This window comes from Scyliorhinus canicula, chromosome 10, assembly GCF_902713615.1.
Source record: "Scyliorhinus canicula chromosome 10, sScyCan1.1, whole genome shotgun sequence".
Classification (NCBI taxonomy): Eukaryota; Metazoa; Chordata; class Chondrichthyes; order Carcharhiniformes; family Scyliorhinidae; genus Scyliorhinus; species Scyliorhinus canicula.
In genome coordinates this window covers 120,799,364-120,817,998 of record NC_052155.1, presented here as the reverse complement: position 1 = coordinate 120,817,998, position 18,635 = coordinate 120,799,364, and the positions used below count along the sequence as shown (strand labels likewise).

General features: G+C 48.3%; 1 protein-coding gene across 6 annotated transcripts in view; it reads right to left on the bottom strand.

Moving 5' to 3' along the window:
* LOC119972633 (putative leucine-rich repeat-containing protein DDB_G0290503) overlaps window positions 1-18,635 on the bottom strand; it is a 590,251-nt gene that overhangs the window by 326,643 nt on the left and 244,973 nt on the right. For all 6 annotated transcript variants that reach the window (XM_038809653.1, XM_038809656.1, XM_038809657.1 and 3 more), the window contains one exon: window positions 13,127-13,210. In XM_038809653.1, the coding sequence (XP_038665581.1) occupies window positions 13,127-13,210 (84 nt within the window). The remainder of the gene's footprint in view (window positions 1-13,126; window positions 13,211-18,635) is intronic.

Here is an 18,635-nt window from a genome sequence, read left to right as displayed (position 1 = left end):
GAAGTCTGAGGTCTAGTAGCTCCTGATATGGTCAGGGGTGAGTGTGTAGAGCAAGGTTTACCAGCACAGCTGGTTCACTGGATGGCACTTTGAGATAAAGCTAGAAAAATGGTGGGGGAGGCTTGTGGGATTTAAGGTCCCGGGATGAAAGCCCTAACTGATTTTCGGTCTATCTCCTTCTCTAATTCCTTGCAGATACCAATGTTGGTGTTGTTGGTCCTGCAGCAGCTGCCCATGTGTTATTGGTGGCAGCCCAGGGACTGGAGAAGGCAGCCATGACAATGCAGATTGGACGCGGACCTCCCAAGTTCAGGGAGCCACCGCATACCCTGAAGACCCGGCCGTCCATCAGGCTGAGAAGGAACGCAGAACGGGGGGCCAGCTGCTGCTCAAGGTGTACAGGTGTCGTTGGTTTTCCGATGAGATGACAGACAGCATGTGCCGCCGAAGACTCGGTCTCAGGAGAGAGAGAGAGAGAGAGAGAGAGGCACCTGTAACACGTCCTTGTGGACTTAGCGCCTCATGGAGAAGGAGGACACCTGCTCTTGGTGGCTGTGATGGCACCCACAGACTTCAACTTCTATGCTACCAGATTATTCCAGGGCTCGAGCCTGGACCTGTGCAGCATTTAACAATCTACAGCTCACACAGCGCTCGCGAGGAAGCCGCGAATGGGAGATCCCCAGAGGGCAATGGTGGTGAGATTCCACAGGTATTTGGATAAGGAGCGTATTTTACAGTGGGCCAAGCAGACACGGAGCTGTAAATGGGAGAACAGTATCCTGCGAATCTATCAGGACCTGAGTGCTGAGGTGGCCAGGAGAAGAGCGGGGTTTAACCAGATCAGGTCGACCCTGTTTAAGAAAAAGGTGAAGTTCGGACTGCTGTATCCGGCACGTACGGGAAGCAACATTTTTATTTTGAGTCTCCTGAAGAAGCGCTGGACTTCGCGAAAAGGAAAGGACTGGTGGCGGACTGAGAACTTTTGAAATTTGCTGCAACGTTCATGTTTAAAAAGTTTCGCGTTTTTTGTTTTGTGGACGCTATTTGTAATGCCTTCTGTATTGATTTGGGGTCGGTTGCAAAGCTGAGTGAGTTAAAGTTTACAGTTGCACTGTTGGGGGATGGAGATGTGTTTGTTTAGATGCTGGATCTCTTGCTTGATCTTTTCTTTGCTTAGCGGTTTTTTTCCTCTGTCGGGCAATTGTGTTGGGATTGTTTGTCATTTGAATATGTGTGTATGAGCGGGGGGGGGGGAACAATAGGTGGGAGAATGTCTTGCGCCAGGGGTGGGGGCCACCAAGCGTGCTGGGCGGGCTAGCTCACGGAAGCGTAGTGGGGGGTGAGCAGATGTTAGGCTTATCAAAGGGGTTGATTTACATTGTGTTGTTACTAGCGAGAGGGGGGGAAAATGTTCTGCTGATGAGGGAAGGACCGTTGCTGAGGGACAGAGAGGAGGTCGGGGACAGAGGCTGCCAGGTGGCGGGCCAGTGGAAGCGTGGGGTGCGGGCTGGAGACTGACCCAAGGAAGGGGATGGCTGATCAGTGAAGGGGGAGGGTGTGAGGAGCCCCCCAACTAGGCTGATCACCTGGAATGTAAGAGGGCTAAATGGGCCGGTCAAGAGGGCACGCGTGTTCGTACATTTGAGAGGACTGAAGACGGACGTGGTAATGCTTCAGGAGACGCACCTTAGAGTAGCTGACCAGATTAGATGAAGGAAAGGTTGGGTCGGACAGGTTTTTCACTTGGGACTGAACTCGAAGACGAGGCGTCGCGATCCTGATCAACAAGCGTGTGGTGTTCGAGGCGGGAAGAATAATTTCGGATGTGGGAGGCCGGTATATTACATGGAGCAGATGCGAGGGCATGGCCCCATGGAGATTTGGGCAGCCGAGCGTGAAGGAGTTCTCCTTCTACTCACAAGTGCATTAAGTGTACTCCTGGATTGATTTCTTTATTCTGAGCAGGGCTTTGCTGACGGGGGTGGTGGACACGGGGTACTCGGCGATCACAATCTCAGACCATGCCCCGCACTGGGTTGACCTGCAGGTTAGCAAAGACAGCAACCAACACCCGCACTGCAGGTTAGACGTGGGTCTTTTAGCTGATGAAGAGTTGTGCGGGCGGCTGAGGAAATGTATTCAGAACTACCTGGAAGTCAACTACACGGGGGAAATTGCGGCAGCATTGAAGGCGGTGGTCAGAGGGGAGCTGATCTCCAAATGTGCCCACAGGAAGAAGGTAGACAGGGCAGAGACGGACCGACTGGTAAAGGAGATACTACAGATCGACAGGAGGTATTCGGAGACCCCAGAGGCAGGGCTTTTAAGGGAACGGCGGAGGCTACAGGCGGAGTTCGGCTTGTTAACCACAGGAAGGGCAGCGGAGCAGCTGGGAAAGGCGAGGGGGGTGATTTATGAGCATGGAGAGAAAGCCAGGAGAATGCTTGCACAGCAGCTTAGAAAGAGGAAGGCAGCCAGGGAAATAGGAAAAATAAAGGATGGAGATGGGAACCTGGTTGGAGACTCAGCAGGGGTGAATAAGGCGTTTAAGGAGTTTTATAGTAGGCTGTATGGGTCGGAACCCCCAAAAGGGCCGGAGGGGATGAGGCACTTCCTAGGGGGGCCTGAATTTTCCGAAGATCGACGCAGAGCTGGTAGAAGGGATGGGGACCCAGTCGGGATGGAAGAGATAGCAGAGGGTCTGAAGGCCATGCAGTCGGGTAAAGCCCCGGGTCCGGACGGGTACCCAGTGGAGTTCTATTAAAAGTTCTCTGGGATACTGGGGCCGTTGTTGATGAGGACATTCAATGAGGCAGGGGAGAGAGGGTTGCTTCCTCCGACGATGTCACAGGCCAAGATTTTGCTGATCCTGAATCGGGACAAGAACCCGGAGCTGTGTGAGTCCTAGAGGTCGAAATCCCTATTGAATGTGGATGCCAAACTGCTGGCCAAAATTTTGTCCTCTCGGATTGAGGATTGTGTTCTGGACGTTATTGGGGAGGACCAGACAAGGTTTCTACAGGGAAGGCAGTATGTGCCAAGGTGAAGGTAGGGAGGTGGAGGTAGTGGTCCCAATAGACGCAGAGAAGGCCTTTGATAGAGTAGAATGGGAATATCTGGGAGGTACTGGGACAGTTCGGATTTGGGCCGGGCTTTATTGACTGGGTCAGGTTGCTGCATCTTTTTTTTTATAAATTTAGTGTACCCAATTCAATTTTTTCCAATTAAGGGCAATTTAGTGTGTTCCATCCACCTAGCTTGCTCATCTTTGTATGCGCGGGCAAGACCCGCGAGTAAAGAAGGGGATGCTTGAGCGGAGCCGGGGAGTCGGCGGGCTGGCATGGCAGAGGTACTCCACCAGCCCCGTGGTGGTTGTGGCCCTGAGAGTCTGGGGGCAATGGAGAAGACATGTGGGAGCAGAGGGAGCATCGGTTTGATCTCCAATCTGTAATAATCAGCAGTTGCCCCGGGAAGGATGGACAGGGGGTTCGGAGATAGCAGAGATCGAGACGGTGGGGGATATGTTTATAGAGGGGAGCTTTCCTAGCTTGAGGGAGCTGGAGGAGAAAGTTGGATTGGCGAGGGGAAACAAACTCAGGTACCTGCAGGTGTGGGACTTCTGACATAGGAAGGTTTCAACCTTCCCGCTCCTACCACCAAAGGGGATACAGGACAGGGTAGTTTCCAGAGGGTGGGTGGGAGAAGGGAGGGTCTCTGACATTTACAAGGAACTTATGGGGTCAGACGAGACGCAGACTGAGGAGCTGAAGCGCAAATGGCAAGTGGGAAGAGGAGTTGCGAGGAGGGTTAGAGGATGGTCTATGGGCGGACGCGTTGAGTAGAGTCAATGCGTCCACAACCTGTGCCAGGCTCAGTATGATATAATTCAAGGTCGTTCACCGGGCTCACATGACAGTGGCAGGTTATTTGGGGTAGAAGAAAGGTGGGCAAAATGTGTGGGAGGACCAGCAAACCATGTCCACATGTTCTGGGCATGTCCAAAGCTTAAGGGATTTTGGCAGGGGTTTGCAGATGTCATGACAACGGTGTTAAAACCAAGAGTGGCACCGAGTCCAGAGGTGGCGATTTGCGGGGTGTCGGAAGATCCAGGAATCCAGGAGGAGAAAGAGGCAGATGTTCTGGCCTTTGCTTCCCTGGTAGCCCGGAGACGGATATTGTTAGCTTGGAGAGACTCAAAGCCCCCGACTATCTGACATGGCTGGCTTTCTCTGTTTGGAGAAAATCAAGTTCACCTTGAGAGGGTCAATGTTAGGATACGGAAAATTTATTGTCAGCGGGTGGGGGGGGGGGGGGTTGTTTGGTTAGTTTAGCCTAGAGTAGGGGTTAATAAAGATGGGACCTGCAAGGGAGGAAGACGGTGTTTGCACTATGTTTATAGATTCATGTACATTGTTTATTTTGTTGTTGGAAAACCAAAAAATACCTCAATAAAGTGTTTATTAAAAGAAAAAGTCGCAATCTCACCATTATAGCCAGCGCGAAACACCCTGCCAAATCTGCCCAAAATGACAGTCATTTTTGTGTTAATCGCGCCCCTAGTTTCAAAACATTGAATTCTGCCCTTTGTTTCTGAATTTACACGAGCATTCATAATAGCACAATAATTTGTGCTATTATTGAATAGCATAAATAGAAATAAGTATGTATAATCTGGCAGCCATTTCAGAGATATGGGGCGCGATTCTCCCAAAACGGGAGAAATCGTAAGGCTGGCGTCAAACCCGGGTGGGTTTGACGCCAGCGCGCCCCTTCCCGACCGGGAACCGATTCTGGTCCCCGGTCGGGGCTAGCAGCCCGACGCTGCAAGCTCCGGCATCACGGGCTTAACGAATTTCGTTAAGCCCGCTTGCCGGAGTTAGCGCCGGCTGACGCGTCATATGACGTCAGCCGCGCATGCGCGGATTGGAAGACTCCAACCCGCGCATGCGCGGATCACGTCATCGCGTATTTGCGCGAAACCCGCGCATGCGCGGGCCGGGATGCCCCTCAGCCGCCCCGCGAATGGATACTGCGGGGCGGCGGAAGGACAAATAGTGCGCGGGCATCGGGCCCGCTGCCCGCAATCAGTGCCCACCGATCGCGGGCCCATGGCACCCTTGGCACGGCCGTGGTACGGCCGTGCCAATCGGTGCCATGGTTATAAAAAGCGAGTTGTTCCCGCCGTTTTTACGAACGGCCAGACCAGGTCTGTTTGCTGTTCGTAAAAACAGCGTAAAGGGCTGGGACTTCGGCCCATCGAACAGCTGTGAATCGCTGCCGGCCGTAAAAAACGGTGGCAGCGATTCGTGTCGGGGGTTGGGTGGGGGGGGGGGGGGGGGGGGAGAATAGCGGGAGGGCGGGAAAAATGTCGGGAAGGCCCTCCCGCTATTCCCCGACCCGTCGTGGGGGTCGGAGAATTTCGCCCATGGGGTGTGATTTAACTAAATGGGAGTAAGGACTCATTGCGAAAATGTTTAGACTCGTGTTTCCCAGCGCTCACAGCACTGAGAAGCACACGCTATCAAACGTCACTTGGGTGAGATAGGGAGCCTCAGCAGAGAGCATGTAGGCGAGGCATCACATAGCCCCATTCTCTGCACTAGGGAGCTTCGCTCACCGGAGCTCCTAGGTTTAGCGAGAGATCGGTACGCCATTTGTAAATGGAGCCCGATCTCTGGAGCCCCCGACGTGACCCCCTCCCCCAAGCTCCAACTCACCGTGAGGGAGTCCCCGGACCCTCCACCCCGCTCCACACAATTGGCATACCTGGCACAATCATGACACATTACCAACCTGGTACCCTGGCAGTGCCCCTGGGCACCTTCGCAGTGCCAGGCTAGCATCTAAGTGGCACTGGCAGGGTGTCCTGGTGACACCTGCAGTGCCAGTGTACCACCCTGCCAAAGTGGAAGCACCTGGGGGTCTCTAACTGCTCAAGTGTCATTCCATCTGGTCCCTGTTTATGGAGACCAGTACTGAAAGGCGCTCACCCGAGGTCTCCGAGGGCAGGGCATAATAATAATAATAATAATAATAATCTTTATTGTCACATGTAGGCTTATATTAACACTGCAATGAAGTTACTGTGAAAAGCCCCAGATCCCAACACTCAGCTGCATTGGGAATCTGCATATTAGAGTTAGTATAGCTATCTCGCTCTAATATGCAGATTTGCCAAAAGACGATCCTGCCCACAATGGGCAGGATTCACATCGTCTCTCGAGATCGCAATAGATCTCGCGCGGTGTTACGAGTCAGGTAGATCGCGAGTGCATGTTCTCCCAGCTTCTATCGGCCACAATGGGCCTTGGTGCTTTCGGGCACAGCGAAGCCATTCGATCACGCCCATTATTGCAAAACATCTGGGGCTGGGAACTAAATATTCAAAGTTATTTGACTTTTGCAAGGAAGGGAAGATTGGACGAATCAGATTGGTAAGGGTAACCGAAAAGATTAGTTCATGGAGTGTATTCGGGACAATTTCTTCGAGCGGTGAGTTCTACTGCCGACCAGAAAACAGGTACTTTAAACCTGGCAATGCGTACTAAGACAGGATCAATGACCTCATAATAAAGGATCCTCTGGGCAAATATGATCAGAACATGATAGAATTTCATATTAATTTTGTCTTGAACATATACAAGGGTATGAGGACAGAGTTGGCTAAAGTGACCTGGGGGAATAGGTTACAAGGCAGAACAGTAGAGTGTAGTGACATTCATTTGAGGAGATATTTCACAACTCTCCGCAAAGTATTCTATTGAGAAAGAAAGACTCTAAGAAGGGTGCACCATTGTGGTTAACTAAGGAACTTAAGGATAGTACCAATTTTAGAAAGTGTACAATCTTGCGAAGATTAGTGGAAGATCAGAAGATGGGATGCCTTTTAGAAACCAGTAAAGAATGATTAAAAATGAGCCAGAAATTAGAGTATGAATGAAAGCTGGCCATAAATGTAAAAAACTGATAGTAAGAGATTCTAAATGTGGGAATGGCAGAAAGGCTGAAAGTATAAGGCACAAAGAGGTAAAGGGAGGGAGGAACTTAAGACAAGCACAATCACTAAGGAAAAGGTACTGAGAAGACTATTGGAACTAAAGGCTGACAGGTTCCCTTGACCTGATAGCCTATATGCTAGGGCCTTAAACAAAATATCTGCAGAGATAGTAGATGCATTTGTTGTGATCTTCCAAATTCCCTAGATTCTGGAACATTCCCAGTCGATTAGAAAATTGCAAATGTGACCATTATTCAAGAAAGGAGGGAAAACAGAAACCAAGAAACTGTAGGCCAGTTATCCTCACATCAGTCATACAGAAAATGTTCGAATCATTTTTTAAGCAAGTAATACCAGGATATTTAGAAAATCATAATACGACCAGGAAGAGTCGCCATGGTTTTGTGAAACGATATTGAGTTTGACTAATTTATTAGACTTCTTTGAGGAAGTAATAGGTCAGATGGATAAAGGGGCACCTGCAGATATGAGTACATGGATGCCACATCAAAGGTTATTACACAAAATAAGAGCTAATGGTGCAGGAGTGGTAACATATTAGTGTGGAGAGAGAATTGGTTAGCTGACGAGAACTAGATTAGGAATAAATGAGCCATTTACAGGTTGATCTCGACAAATACATGGATAGGATGGGTATAGAGGGATATGGCACAAGGAAGTGCTGAGGGTTTTGGCAAAGGTTGGTATCATGACCAGTACAGGATTGGAGGGCCAAAGGGCCTGTTCCTGTGCTGTATTGTTTTTTGTTCTTTAAGACAAACTGTTACCAATAGAGTGTCACAGGAATCAGTGCTGGGCAAAGATAAGTTGCCAAGAGGAAATAAATAGTCTCCAAAACAATTTAGATAGGTTATGTGAGTGGGCAGAAATCACATGGAGTGAATTGAATTAGGTAAAGGTTGGCATCCGTGTTGCTTGGACCTAAGGAAGAGGCAGAAATGGATCATCCATTCAGTACTACGGGCTGAAGATGTTTGCAAGTGCTTCAGCCTTGTGTTTTGCACTGATGTGCTGAGCTTCTCAATACCTGAGAATGGGGATATTGTTAGAACTTTCTCCTCTGGTTAGTTGTTTAATTGTGCAACACCATTCACAATTTGATGTGGCAGGACTGCAGGGCCTTGATCTCCACCATTGGTTGTGGGATTGCTCTTCGCCCTGTCTTTGCAAGTAGTCCTGTGTTGTAGCTTCACCAAGTTGACACCTCACAGGTATGTCTGGTGCTGCCCCTGGCATGCCGTCCTGCACTCTTCATTGAACCTGGACTGATCCCTTGGATTGGTGGTAATGGTAGAGTGAGGAATACACCAGGTCATGAGATTATAGATTATGGTTGAATATATTCTGCTGTGGTTGATGACCCACAGCACCTCATGGATGCCCAGTTTTGAGCTGTTAGTTCTGTTATGAATCCATCCAGTTTAGCAAACGAGACAAAATAAAGTAACATAATGCAACATCAAATTTATAAACTTCACAGGAGAATAGGATTCTCCGCAAATCCGGCATGCCGTGAAGGCTGGCGCAAAACTGGCCGTGTTTCACGCCAGCCTCAGAGCTCCGTCCCGGGACCCGATTCTCCCCCCCGGTCGGGGCTAGTATCGGGGCCGGGGGAATCACGGCGACGCGGAGTTAGCGAACGTCGCTAACTCCGCCTGGCAAGAGTCACAGCGGCTGACGCGCACGATGACGTTAGCCGCGCATGCGCGGGTTGGACGGCTCCAACCCGCGCATGCGCGGATGACGTCATCACGCAGGCGCGTCAAACCCGCGCATGCGCGGCCCGTCATGCCCCTCAAACGCCCCGTGGACTGATCCTGCGGGGCGGCGGAAGAACAAATAGTGCGCGGGTATCGGACCCGCTGCCCGCGATCGGTGCCCACTGATCGCAGGCCCATGCCACCCTTGGTACGGCCGTGGTGCGGCTGTGCCAATCGGTGCAATGGTTGTCCGAGACGGGCACTTTGCGGCCGTTTTCACGAATGCTGAAAGCAGGTGTGATCGCAGCCGTGAAAACGGCCGTAAACTCCGCGGTATTCGGCCCATCGGCCTGCGGAGAATCGCTGTTCGCCGTAAAAAACGGCGAGCAGCGATTCGTGTCGGGGGGCGGCCGGAGGGGGGGAGAATAGCAGGAGGCCGTGAAAATTGTCGGAAAGGCCCTCCCGCTATTCTCCAACCAGTCGTGGGCAGCGGAGAATTCTTCTTTATCATTGACGCATTATATTTAAATAGCATCTTTAATATACGAAAGCTTAACCAAGGTGCTTCACAGAAGCCTTATCAAACAACATTTGACACAAGGCCATGATTCTCCGGAAAACATTCTAAGTTCATTTATGGCGGGTTTTTCAGGGAATTTCCCGCTGGCTCAAGCCTTTTAAAGAGATATTAGAGCCAATGAGCAAAAGCTCGGTCAAAGAGACAGAAATTTAGGGAGGAAATTCCAGAGCTGAAACGAGTCTAGGCATCTGATGACATGGCTACCAATGGTGAACTGATTAAAATTACGGATCTCAAATGCTCAAAATTAGAGGAGAGCAGATATCTCAAAGGATTGCAGGGCTGGAGATGATTACAGTAATGGGGGGGCAGGGGGAGTGAGGCCATGGGAGGTTTTTGAAAATAAGGATGAAACATTGCTTAACCAGGAGCCAACGGAGACCAATGGATGCAGGAGTGAACAGGATTGCTTCAAGTTAGAAAATGGGCAGCAAGTTTTGGATGACTTCAAAGTTTATGGAAGTAAGAATGTGAGGGGCTGGAGATGAATGCTTTCGAATAATAAAATCAGGTAGCAACGGTGCTGATGAGGATTTCAACACCAGAGGAGTTGAGATGGGGAAAAATCAGAAATCATTTCATAGATGAAAAAACAGTTTTGTGCAGCTGGGGAACGTTTGGTCAGAAGCTCAGGTCACAATCAAAATGACATTAAGGTTGCAAACTGCCTCAGACAGTTGCCAGAGAGATGGGATGCAGTCAGTGGCTAGGCAAGAGTTTCAGCGTGGACTGAAGTCAATTTCTGCTCAAAGTACTCGCAATCGGACATGCTGTGCATCAATTTAGACAGTGTGGTGGGAGGTAATGGTAAGTGTGGGCAACGATCATGTGAAAACTGACATTGAGTTATCAAATGATGTCACAGAGGGACAGTAGATAAGAAATAGGAAGGGGACTCATAGGTAATGGTGCAGAAGCAGGAAGAGAAATCAATGTGGGGAATTCTCTGGCTATGATAGGATATGATGTGGATATGATCTGGCATTATCTCTGCAAGACATGCCAGATCATCGACTTGGATACCACCATTACACGTGGTAACACCACCCACCAGGTATGCGGCACATACTCGTGCGACTCGACCAATGTAGTCTACTTCTTACACTGCAGGAAAGGATGTCCCGAAGCATGGTACATTGGCGAGACCATGCAGACACTGCAACAACGAATGAACGGGCATCGTGCGACAATCACCAGGCAGGAATGTTCCCTTCCAGTCGGGGAAAACGTCAGCAGTCAAGGGCATTCAGCCTCTGATCTCCGGGTAAGCGTTCTCCAAGGCGGTCTTCAGGACACGCGACAACGCAGAATTGCCGAGCAAAAACTTATAGCTAAGTTCCGCACGCATGAGTGCGGCCTCAACAGGGATCTTGGATTCATGTCGCATTACATCCACCCCCCACCATCTGACCTGGACTTGCAAAATCCTACCAACTGTTCTGGCTTGAGACAATTCACACCTCTTTAACCTGTGATTATCCCTCTCCCTGGATCTGTAATGATTTGATTAGCTGCAAATGCTCGCATTCCAAGCATTTTCCTGCATCTCTGACTTTGTCTATATAAATGTTTCTGGAACATACCTCTCCATTCACCTGAGGAAGGAGCTGCGCTCCGAAAGCTCGTGTTTGAAACAAACCTGTTGGACTTTAACTTGGACTTTAAGACTTCTTACTATGATAGGATAAGAATAGAAGCAAGTAGCTAAAGAAACACCCAACTGGACAATGGTAGAGGCTTGTTAGAAAAGGGATGTGTGGTCAACATCCCCAGCATCGAAACATTGACCACATTTAATCAGCTCCGCTGGGCAGGTGACATCATCCACATGCCTGACATGAGTACCCTGAATCAAGTGCTCTACTTGGAGCATCGACACGGCAAGCGAGCCCCAGGAGGGCAGAGGAAACGCTTCAAGGTCATCCTCAAAGCCTCTTTGAAAAAGTACGACATCCCTGCCAACACCTGAGAATCCCTCGCCCATCTGTTGACAGCGAAAGGAGCATATGGCACCCCACCAATCCACTCCTGCAACCACGATCTGCCTCAATTGTGACAGAGACCTCAGTTACCTGAGAACTCATTTTTAGTGTGGAAGCAAATCATCCTCAACTTCGAGGGGATACCTAAGAAGAAAGTCAACTGTGTCAAAGGCTGCAGACTAATCAGCAGAATTATGAAGGTCGGTTTATCTTCGTCATAGTCACATAGGACAGAATTTTTGACTTTGATAAGAGCCATTTTGGTACTCTGGTGGAAATTTAAGGCATTCAAACATGGAATTCTGAGAAGGTGGGTAAAGATAAATTCTAGGACTAGATTTCAGACTACAGGTCACAATATGGATGTTTTATGATTACAGGCAGACTGGACAGAACTTGCTGTTTGTAAGCTGAACATTTATGTATTAATGAACAACAAATAAATATATCCAAAGAAACTGTTAACCCCTAAAATCATGTTTTTAATAACCTATTTTAATTAGCTACAATAATTGACACAATTATGCAATAATCATAATATATATTTTGATCTAATTATAAATATTTAGATGTGTATACATTATAAAATAAAGGATCATGAACAATTGTTTAGGCTTCCAATATTTAATAATAATAATCTTTATTATTGTCACAAGTAGGCTTACATTAACACTGCAATGAAGTTACTGTGAAAATCCCCAAGTCACCACATTCTAACACCTGTTCGGGTACATGGAGGGAGAATTCAGAATGTCCAATTCATCGAACAAGCACGTCTTTTGGGACTTGTGGGAGGAAACCGGAGCACCCGGAGGAAACCCACACAGACACAGGGAGAACATGCAGAGTCCGCGCAGACTGTGACCCAAGCCGGGAATTGAACCCGGGTCCCTGGCACTGTGAAGCAACAGTACTATTTCAAAAATAGTCGACTGTAATTGACAAATACATGCATGCAAGATATAATGAGATAGATGGACCAGGTGTTGCTACAAGAATTATAGTATATGGAAGATGCACATAGTCAATAGTGCACAAATTGGCCAGCAACTTGTGATGAGGAAGAATTGCAAATCACCACAAGTTGCAGGCTGGTTTGTACTGCTTCAGTGTGAGCTTTGCAAAAACAGCATCTCACTCTTAAATTCCACATGATTATTATTTGCGCATTAACCTCTCCAGAGAACAGTAAATCTAGTAATTAACAGTATGAGTATCCTATTAATGATGTGATCATTCTTAATGACTTACAATCAGCCTCACTTCCCCAGAAAACTATTTAAGCAAGGAGTCCCATTCGTTCAGGTTATGAATTGTTTTAGAAAATTTGAATTTTAAATGTCTATTTCCTTACTTTTAATTTCTTTCTCTCTCTATTTAGTTTGTCCACCTCTTTCTTTATTTCTCTTTGCATGCCATGTTTTAACATTGAATTTAGCCACTCTAATTCATTTTCCTTCTCAGTCCTTCCTCTGTTCAAATCTCCTTGGTTAAGGAGATGCACTGTTTACCCCATTGTCCTTCAAGTTTATGGATGCCTTTTTGTGTTTGCTGGACCATTATCAGCACATAGTTCCAGTAACCTTGTGAGTTAAAACATTTAAAACCTAAACATACACAAACCTAACTAATGGAGTGTGCTGTGAAACGTCCTGCTCCAGTAAAATCTGGACTACTGTTACGTTGATGGATAATATGCCCTTATTCTAACAATAGATGTTTGCATGAGCACAAAAGCTGCCCAATTGTGCAAACTGTTATATCTGATTATATCAGATGATGCATGAGAAACATGAGGTCATGATAAAAGGTTCCAAAGTTTATTTATTGAGAAAATTATTACCTCCTCATAACAGGCAGAATATTGCATTTCGGCATCCACAAGCTCTTTTTGCAACACACACAATTTGTTTTCTTTCTGATGAATCTATAAAACAAAAAGGAAGATAATTGATGAGGTCATTTTTTTCTTTTGCGATCTTTACTATGCCAAATCAACAAACACCTGGTCCACCTATACCTACTAGATTTTTCTGTACAAATATTGAAAATAATTAACTGCTGAACAATGGGCTGCATTTTTGTTTTCCAATGTATCAACTCAAGATAGAACATAGAACAGTACAGCACAGAAGATGGACATAAAAAATGCACAAATTCCCTGTTTCTGTTCAGAATGATAAAACGTCTAGTGTAGTGACTAATAACCCACTCTATATGCTGAAAGTTTACCTATGGTTTTACTAACAACTGTAGAAGTGCAATTTTTCAGAGTGTGACTCAGTCGGTGTAAATTAGATATTAGTTTCTATCAGCGCACAGGATGAATGCACCATTTAGAAGATCCCGCAATAACTGCACCTTTAGCGGCCTGAAAGGTTTTTATTTCTCCATTTTCTAAACACAGAAAAATGTATCCCTCCAATTCAGAATATTGAATGTCTTATGGAAAGTGAAAGGTCATTTGTAACTGTCCACAGGATTGATGGAGTTTAGATAGCTCCTTGACCTTCACCCTGCACTCATGAAGTATAGTCTCAGATGACAGAGCGTCACGCAAGTTTTCGAAGACTGTCCTTTTCATTCCATATCACATTATAGCTATGTTCGGAAATGTGCTCATAATTGTACATCAAGATCTAATTACCTCAAGTCTTCCCTCATTAATTAACAAACCGTCTTTAATACTGCTCTGAGTCTATAATTTTCATAAATTCAAACGCATGTCTTTTATTTATTTTTAAACTGATCCAGTTGACTAATTTATTTGGAGGCCTATATAAACATCAAGGTCACCTCATAAATATATATAATTTAAAAATCTACATTAAAAAGAAATTCTACAACCTTTGTATTACAAAAATAGCTTTCTTGTAAACACCTGAATAATTTTACATAATACATGGGAAATCTTAATGTATTGGAAATAGCAAATTGTGACCAAAATATTTAAATTGAGCTTTTTGAGATCAGTGAATTATTATACACGTTTACAAACTATTTCCCCCAACAGGATTTATGTTCCCGTGTGAAATATGATAGTATGAAAGCAATATGTCTAAAGAAACACTATTTTTTCCTCTTTTTGATAAATCATCAAAAAACACAAAATGAAAACATATTTTATCTTCAACAATCTGTGATACAACTCGCTCTCTTCGCCTCTCTATTTTATAGAATCCAAACATGTTTTCTACAAAGAAGATTGAAAATGTTCATTGCATTTTAAAGCAGATAATATTTTGGAGATATTGTAATCAAATATATTTAAAAATCTGGAAACAAAATCAATTTACATAAAAATTTGGGACCACATATAGGTGGTAATAGCATGAGATTTAAAGATGACAGCTTTAAACCAAGATAATTGAAGTCAAAATGTTCACAATATTCAGACACTGAATCACATATAATTTTAGTCAAAAATTAATTTCAACTTTGCCTTTATGCGTGAATCGATGATTTCCAGTGACGGGGATGTGCTGAGTAGTTGCACATCAGGTGGCTCTCCTCCTATGAACCAAAAATAGGCTCTTCTACTCAAAATAGCCCATTAATACAGGGAAAAAAGTACCAAACACCCCAACCAATATCAACATGAATGGAGATGCTGAGGGATAGCAACTCCAGAGGCCGCAAAGCGATGAAAAATAGGAAAAGCCAGGGAAATGGGAAAAGCAAGTGGCTGAGCCAGCGGACGCAGGAGCTGACAAAGATCAGGCCACGCCAGAAAGAGAAGAACCAACCCTCCGCACGAGGAGCCCCCCATCACCAGAGGGTGGTTGTAGGTTTTTTTGCTCAAGGGAACTGAGAGAACATAGAGAGGAGATGAAGACCAACATTCAAACTGTGGTCAGGGGGGGTGGTTGCGGAAGCTCTGGCGACCATGCAGGTGGCCCTGGATAAGGCGGAGAGACTTTTGGAGGCGTAGGAGAGCACCATAAAGGAGCAAGAAAAAGCCTCAACAGACCAGAGCAACCGGATTGCCACCCTGGAAAAAGGGGAATAACAAGGTTGGTCGCGATGCAGAGGAGACTGAGGGGGGGGGAAGATAGAAGATCAGGAGAACCAATCTAAGGTGCCAAAACCTGAGGAAAGTGGGCCTGCCAGAAGGGATCAAAGGCGGGGCCCCTACAGACTATTCTGGGGAATCTGGTGGGAGGGGATAGCTTCCCCAATCCACCAGAAATAGATAGAGCCCTCCAGTCATTCCAACCAAGACCCGAGGTTGGAGAGCAACCGAAGGCGATAATGACCAAAATGCACGTCGGTATCAAAACCGGGAAAGAATCCGGTGCGAGGCAGACGAAAAACTGTAACTAGGAAGGTCACCGTATCAGGATCTACCAGGACATTGGGGCTGACGTGTCCAAGCGCCGAGCAGAGTTCAACAGGGCGAAGGCATAAAGTTTCAGCGTAATCTTTGCGATGCTGTATCTGGCCAAACTCTGGGTCACATTCCAGGGCAGGGAGTACTTCTTCACGGCCCTGCGGATGTGGGAATATTTGTCCTGAAGAAAGGGCTGCAGAAAAGGCAGCAGGGACAGCGGTGAAAAGAGCACGCAAAGAGACTTTATTAATTTATTTAACCGACTTGTAGTATACTTTGCACGGGACTGCATTGCCTCGTTCTGAGGACGGGAGCTGCAGCAGAGAAAGGAAAGAGCAAGGGCAGCAGAGTGCAGGAATGGGTGAGGAGAATGGCAGTTAGGGAGAACAGATAGCAGGTGACGGATGAGTACATAACCAACTCCGGGAGGGGGCTATCACACACGTGGGAAATCTAGCACCAGGAAGCATGAGCGACAGAGGGGCCGTGGCACAACTCCCACAAGGGAAAGAGCATCTTGCAGGGGGGGGGGGGGGGGGGGGGTGCATTAGTAACGGGGGGACAACCAGAGAAGAAACGGGGGGAAGGAAACATGGTGGAGGGGAGGGGGAACAGCAACAGGAAGGGGAGGAAGACTTTGGGGTGGGGGGCGGAGGCCCATAGGGGAAATATAGCAACAAGGAGAGTAAGGGCATTAGGCTGGCTACAACAGGCCACACGTGTAAACTTGGAACACAAAGGCACCGCAAGCAACCACTTTGAAGGGTCCCTGGACAAAGGGAATCCCCGGAGTCATGGGCTCACCCGCATGGCGTACGCACAGTTGGCGGCCATGTTTGGTGACCCCTGGACAAAGGGAAACCCCGGAGCGCAGGCGCCCACCTCGTGATCATTTTGGACTGCCGTCTAACAAAGGGAAACTCTGGAGTGCAGGGGCGTGTCACCAGGAAAGTATAGTTGATAAGGCTTTCTGCGAGGAAGTATCACAGGCCATAGACGAGTACATCACTAATAACCAGAAAAGGAAGGTTTCACTCTCCACATTCTGGGAGATGCTGAAGATGGTGATCAGGGATGAAATTATTGCCTAGAAAGCACGTAGAGATAGGGATGAGAGGGTGGCTAGGCAACTACTAATTGACTCCATATTGGAGGTAGAGGTAGGTCAAAAAAAAACCCATCAGGATAGTCAACTGGAACGTCAGGGGACTTAATGGCCCAGTGAAAAGATCCAATCTTAGCCCACCTGAAAAGTATGAAAGCTGACATAGTCTTCCTCCAAGGGATGCACCTCCAAGTAACACACCTGAGGGAGAAGGACTGACTGCAGAGGCGGGATTCTCTGACCCCCGCCGCGTCGGAGAATCGCCGGGAGCCGGCGTCAATCCCACCCCCGCCGTGTCCTGAATTCTCCGCCACCAGAGATTTGGCGGGGGCAGGAATCGCGCCGCGCCGGTCGGTGGGCCCCCCGCAGCGATTCTCCGGCCCGCGATGGGCCGAAGTCCCGCCGCTGTCAACCCTCTCCCGCTGGCGTGGATCAAACCACCTACCTTACCAGCGGAAGCAGGCGGGTCCTGGGGGGGGCGCGGAGCAATCTGATTCCGTGGGGCACCCCCACGGTGGCCTGGCCCGCGATCGGGGCCCACCGATCGGCGGGCGGGCCATGCCGTGGGGGCACTCTTTTTCTTCCACGTTCGCCATGGTCTTCACCATGGCGGAGGAGGACGAGACCCCCTTCCCTGCGCATGCGCCGGGATGACGTCCGCGGCCGCTGACGCTCCGACGCATGCGTGGACTTACGACGGCCGGCGAAGTCCTTTCGGCCCCGACTGGCGTGGCGTCAAAGGCTGTTCACGCCAGCCGGTGGAGCGCCAACCACTCCGGCGTAGACCTAGCCCCTCAAGGTGAGGGCTTGGCCCCTAAAAGTGCGGAGACTTCCGCACCTTTGGGGCGGCCCGATGCCGGAGTGGTTCACGCCACTCCAACATGGCGGGACTCCCCTCCCCACCGGGTAGGGGAGAATCCCGGCCCAGGTTTGGAAAAGCTGGGTGGGACAGACCTACCATTCCTGCTACGGGATGAGGGTCAGGGGGGTTGGCATACTGCTAAATAAGAGGACGATGTTTATTACGACAAGGACGGTTATGGGCCCAAGGGGACTATACGTCATGGTTAGTGGAGTCCTGGACGGGACACCGGTAGTCCTGGTGAACGTGTACATGCCCAACTGGAATCACACGGAATTTATAAAAAGACCATGGTGGAAATCCACCACGCCAACACGCACCGACGTATCATGGGGGAGACTTTAACTGTTTACAGGATCCACGGACAGGTCGAACCCCAAACGGGGAAGACCTCCAACATGGCGAAAGAACTCAGCATATTCATGGAGATGAGGGCAGTGGACCCATGGCAGTTCACCCACCACGGATGTGAGGTTGGAGATGGGCTGTGCCCAATGCCCCCCACGGAGGTTGGACACGGCCCACCTTGCCGATGAGGCTTTCTGTGAGAAAATGTCACAGGCCATAGACGAGCATACTACTAACAACCAGAACGGGGGAGATCTCACCCTCCACTTTATGGAATGTGCAGAAGGCAGTGATCAGGGGTGAAACTATTGCCTACAAGGCACAAAGAGATAGGGAAGAGAAGCTGGTTAGCCAAAAAACTAGTCGACTCCATACTGGAGGTAGGCTGGCGACATTCCGAGGCCTCGACCGTGGAACTCCTGGCGGAGAGGAAAAAACTACAAATGGACTTTGATCTGCTCTCCACGAGTAAAGCAGCACACAGACTCCACCAGGCACGGGGGATCCTGTACGAGCACGGGGACAAAGCCAGCTGCTTGCTGGCTCACCAGTTCAGAAAGCAGGCAGCCACGAGGGAAATAGCTCAGATTAGGGACAGTAAAGGCACCTTAGTAGAGGAGCCGAATAAGGTCAACGAAGCATTCAAGACCTTCTACCGGGGGCTGTACACCTCTGAGCCCCCAGCAGGGGACTTGGGGATGAAACAG